We start from the raw sequence: 5,097 nt of genomic DNA, 5'->3' as shown, positions 1-5,097 counted from the left end.
TAAGTTACATTAACGTATGTGTCTTATAGTTAAAACTGCCGCTTTTATTTTGAAACTTTCCAAATCTCTTTAATCGTGACCAACTGAAATGTTGACTCACCTCAAAAAGGATACTGCAGAGTTGGAAAAGATTCAGGAAAAGGCAACCAAAATGATCAAAGGGATGGAGGGCAACTTCCCTGTGAGTAAAAGGTTGAAGCATTGGGGAGTTTTTAGTTTAGAGAAAAGGTGAGGGAGAGGAGACGTGATCGGAGTTTATAAAATGATGCATGGCATAGAGAAAGCAGATGGTGAAAACTTTTTCTCCTTCTCTCATAACGTTAGTACGCCAGTGAAGCTGTGTGTTGGAAGATTCAAGACAGGTAAAAGAAAGTACTTCTTCACACAGTTAAACTGTGGCACATGCTCCCACAGGAGGCAGTGGCGGCGACTAACTTGGGTAGCTTTAAAAGAGGCCTGGGCAAATTCATGGAGGACAAGGTTAGCATCAGTTACTAGCTGCTATGGCTATGCTCTGCATTCCATGGTCAGAGACAACATCTGAATACTAGATCCTGGAACCCAAAGGAGAAGGAAATGCTCTTGTGTCCTGTTTGTGAGTTTCCCAGAGGCATCCGGTTGGCCACTGTGAGAAGATGTTTCACCAAATGGACCATTGGCCTGATCCAACAGATTCTTTTGTCACAAAATAGTGAGCAAGCTTTTGAGTTCACCAGGCTGAATGTTAAGCAAAGCGCTGAGTGGAGTGAGAAACGCACAGCAAGGACACATTTCATCCATGACTGCCCACTGGTGTGTTCCAGCTAGGAAAAACATGGCATGAAACCATACGTGTGTGCAGACCCTTGTATACCAGCCACACACACAGGTTGCTTCTGGGTTGAATTTTTTTTTTTTTGCGGGGGGGGGGGGGATTAAGTTCCATAGTGGAAATGTAGGTTTGCACAATTAAAGTGCCCTGTTGCCCTGATGGAACAAATCCATTAACACACACACACTTTTGGAGAAATCCACTGAAAGGTGGATGAACAAATGATTAATGGGGAGATGTATAACCCAGTGCAAGCAAACGGAAGCTCATTGTCCTATAGCCACCCTACATAGAAATTAGAATGCTCAATAATGACTGGATATAGCCTAACTTCCACATAAGCTTTGTGCAAGCAAATCAAGATGAATGCTCAAGGAGCAGGTCTGTAGAAGCCCACAGAAAAAGCAGATCTGGACAGGCCTGTGAGTTCAGTCCTGATACTGCAGACAAATTCCTGGGCTGAACATCTACTCAAAGGCAAACAATGTTTCTTGCTCCTAAAAGCATGTTGTGTCCCCCATCACCACCACACACACCATTTTCCACCTGGCTTCACTTGGTGGAGCTCCCAGTTCAGGTAGATCCCACAAGCCTGAAGTCTGACCAACTCTGCTAGAGCATTTCTTTGTGGGGAATAGACCACCGGTTGCTCCCGGACTTTCCTGTATGTAACTCTTGGGCTCCAAGACAGCAATGATCGTTCTTTAAAAACAATAGTAACAAATCGTTTGACTAATGAGGGATTGCAAATCAAGGCCGGTCCAGAAGGACGCACAAGGAATGGGATGGTGACCTTCCTTCAGGAGGGAAGTCGCCCCCCCCCCCGGGGGGGTATTCCTGGAGGAGTTTAGTAGAACGTGGCAAAGACTCTTTGTCGAGCGTTTCTGTTTTGTTTTTTAAAAAATTATTTCTGCCTCCTCGCAATCCCACCCTTCCCCCTCCGCTTAGCCGTATAGCGGGGGAGAGAGAGCGAGAGAGCCCAAGGCTCTTTGATCTGGAGTTTGCATTGATCCGAGAGCACGTCTCTTGCCTTCAGCCTAGGCACACCAAAAAAGTAAAAAGAGAGAGAGAGAAGGGGGGGGGGACTAAAGTGTTGCAGGTCATGGCATCTGCAAGCTGGTTTCTCGCCCCCTCCTCTCCTTCCCTTCTTAATTCTCTTTTCTGAGCACAATCCCCCTTTCTCATGCCCCTCCCCTCTTTCCTCCCGAGCCGGGCAAAGTAGGGGGAAGAGCCTGCGAAGGGAGCTTGTTGGGTCTGGAGCTCGCACGGGAGTTTGCATTGATCCATTGATTGCACATGGTCTCTCGCCTGACCTCCTTGCTCCCAGGGAAGCGGTCTCCATGGCTACTGGCCCGACTCCCCCAGTGGCAGACTGTAAATTCCTGCAGGCAGAGCTGAGCGCAGCCCGGGCGGGTGGGAGGGAGTGAGGCAGGAGCAGCAGCAGGAGAAGGCAAATAGAAAGAAAGGGAGAGGGAGAGAGAGAGAGAGAAAGGGGTGGGGGGAAAGGGCGTTGCTTGGATGGACCTTTCACAGGTCCCCAGCACTAGAGAGCAAGGCACTCTGTGGCTTTTTTTTAATCTCTTCCCCTCTTTAACCAAACTGGAGCTGGCTGGGATTCCTTCTTCCAAAAGGAAGCAGCTGAAGGGAGAAGGACGATCAAGTCCACTTAAAAAAGATACCGCGGCGGGTCTGCCTTCCTACTTAAAGTAGCATCAGGGAAACCCAACGGAATCCTGAGCAGATTTGGCCATCCTTTTCTCCTAAAGCGCTTTCTCCAGTATACACCACCAGCAAAGAGTAGACCCCCCCCCTCTCTCTCTCTCTTTCTCTCTCTCTCTCTCTCTCTCGGCTTAAAGTTTGCATGCGCTCAGTGCGTTGTTTGAAAGCATCAGAGAAGACCCCCCCTCTCTTTTCCTGGCCCGACCTTTCTGCATATACAAGCCAATTGTAATGGGGGCCCTGGAGATTGTTGGATTGTACACGCTTTCCTTTCTCCTGTACTCTGGCAACACCATGGCTAAAGCCAGTCAAGGTAAGAAGAATCTCTCTCTCCCCCCTCCTATTACCCCAACTGTGTATGTATGCATCGTCCCCCGATTTTTAACCCTTTAGTCAGCCAGTGAGATTGGCAAGCATCAGCAAAATACCTAATTTGATGCAGACCTTTTACTGCCACCCTTTAAACTTTTTTTTAGTAGCTGTGTTTTGTCGGAGATTCTGTTAAAATTGCTGTTTGGTTGTGGGGGTGGATATTGTAAAAAGTTTCACTCCTCCCATGAGCTAGAAAGGAGGAGATCGTTATCTGTAACCCCTTCCCTGGTTCCTCTTATCTGTTGTGGGATCAATAATGGTTTTAGAAATAATTACCTGTGAAATATTGATGAGACATGCACGTGCGTGATTATCTTTGTTGAATCCAATGAGTTATTGTACGCTGCGCATATATAGCTTGAGAGCTAGACACAGATATTTGGAGCAAAGAGACATATTTTGCATGTGTCTACCTGCAAGTTGCCTGATTACTTTGTAGTCTCTCCTCATGAAAAAAGCAGATGCACACATGGACAATTATATAGCCTATCTCTTTATAGTTTTCCTTTTGCTGTAATAGTAGCATATCACCTCCAGATGAAATGGATGGAACAGCATGTGATGGAAGTAGGGGAATGATCTGGAGATGTTTTAAAGGACTCCACCATATAAGTATTACGTGATATGACAATATATTAGCCATGTGGCTTGTACCTATTCCCTTTCTCCTCAAAAGGTTTTTTTTTTTTTTTTTTTTTTAGGGGGAAGCACTCTCAAGGTTACTGTGACATATCTTTAGAAGTATATATTTTTTAATAATGAAAGCAAACACACAATAGATGATAAAGGAAGTCAGACTGGAAAAGTAGAAGAGTGTGTTCTTTATAGAGGACAAAATAAAAACAATAAAGAGAGGACCTGGCTTCATGTAAAGCTGTATGCTTTTAGCTTAAAAAGGAATGCTCAGGCTTTCCTCTCCTCTCTTGATTATCTTTGGTTCATACATTGCTTTCATACCCTTATCACAATATTTATTTATTAAGGCCTTTTGGTTTCAAATTCCATTGAAGCCCTGGCCAGATTTATGCTAAAATAGCAAAGCAAAATTCCATCCTGTAGAGACTTGACGGATACCTTCAGGGGAAGAAGGGGAGGAGAACATGATGTGGAGCTGGGCAAGATTCTTGGTTAAAAATGAGCAGGTTAAAAACAGCCACTGCCTCAGTTTCCAGTAGAAGAGATCTGAAATGACATTTCAGTGGAACAATGCTGACGTACATTAGTACAAAGTTACTAACCTATCTAAATCAATATCAATAACTTAAACTTCTTATACATAGCGTGTATACTTTAAGTTGTCTGTTGTTGTTTCTGTTTTCTGTACACTGCTTAGAGATATACTTAATATATTAAGTAGTATAAAAAACAAATAATGATAATAAAAGTCAATACATTGGCTGGGGATCCTGACCATTTTTCTTTCTTATTTTTTTTTTATAATTATTCCTGATGTATTGAGGTCATTCTATTTCAAAATACCCAGAACAGTAGCTCATCTTGCAAGACGTGTACATTGATTATGTTGCTAGCACACTTGCTGCTGTTCATGAGAACGATATTTTCTTGGGGAGGAGTGAGCGATAGTCACACACAAAAAGTTTGAACTTGAGGCACTTTGTCCTCTCCGTTCTTCTGGAAACCGTTGTGATTATGAATCAAAATGGCACGCTTTTCCTAAACCCTCAAAAGAAGGAGAGGTCCAAGTGTGGTGCAGGCACACTGCCTTTCCAATGTCGCCAAATGTTGGCAGTAGAGAGCAACTGGTGGGGTTGGGAGTGAAGCTGACAGCACAATCCTATATATGTCCGCTCATAAGTGAGTCTCGTTCGAGTGCAATGGGACTTACTCCCAGGTAAGTGGGTCTAGGATTTCAGCCTAAAGGAACCATGCTGTTTGCATCTCTGTGGACCGAGGCCAAAACAAGGGTGAACTCAAGCAGAGGTGCTGCAGTGACTGGTTCCAGAGATTGCTCCATACTGCCCTGTTCCTCTGCTTAGAGATCTGCAGGCTGGAACAATGCTTCTGAGCATGGGTGACCTACTGGATCAGAAACTGAGGATCAACCAGATTGATGCCCATCCATGCCGCTGCAGTTTGCCTACCCTGCTTGCAGTGGTACCTGCATTTGGATATGCAGCCCTGCGGATCTCTGTGCGCAGATCTCTTAGCTGAATGGGGTGAGAGTGTGTGGATGT

General features: G+C 44.8%; 1 protein-coding gene across 6 annotated transcripts in view; it reads left to right on the top strand.

Annotated features, from left to right (window-relative positions):
• The first annotated feature begins 2,069 nt into the window (after positions 1-2,069).
• The window catches only part of SCUBE3 (signal peptide, CUB domain and EGF like domain containing 3), a 118,141-nt gene continuing 115,113 nt past the window's right edge, over positions 2,070-5,097 (top strand). For 3 of the 6 annotated variants that reach the window (XM_083744942.1, XM_083744940.1, XM_083744944.1), the window contains exon 1: positions 2,295-2,843. In XM_083744942.1, coding sequence (XP_083601068.1) covers positions 2,762-2,843 — 82 coding nt within the window. In that variant the 5' untranslated portion in view covers positions 2,295-2,761. Of the gene's footprint in view, positions 2,844-5,097 lie in introns of all 6 variants that reach the window. The other 3 variants (XM_083744939.1, XM_083744943.1, XM_083744941.1) reach the window with 3 other exon arrangements.

The sequence above is a fragment of the Podarcis gaigeae genome (assembly GCF_964106915.1).
Source record: "Podarcis gaigeae genome assembly, chromosome: 6".
Lineage (NCBI taxonomy): Eukaryota > Metazoa > Chordata > Lepidosauria > Squamata > Lacertidae > Podarcis > Podarcis gaigeae.
This window is presented reverse-complemented; position numbering and strand designations above follow the sequence as displayed.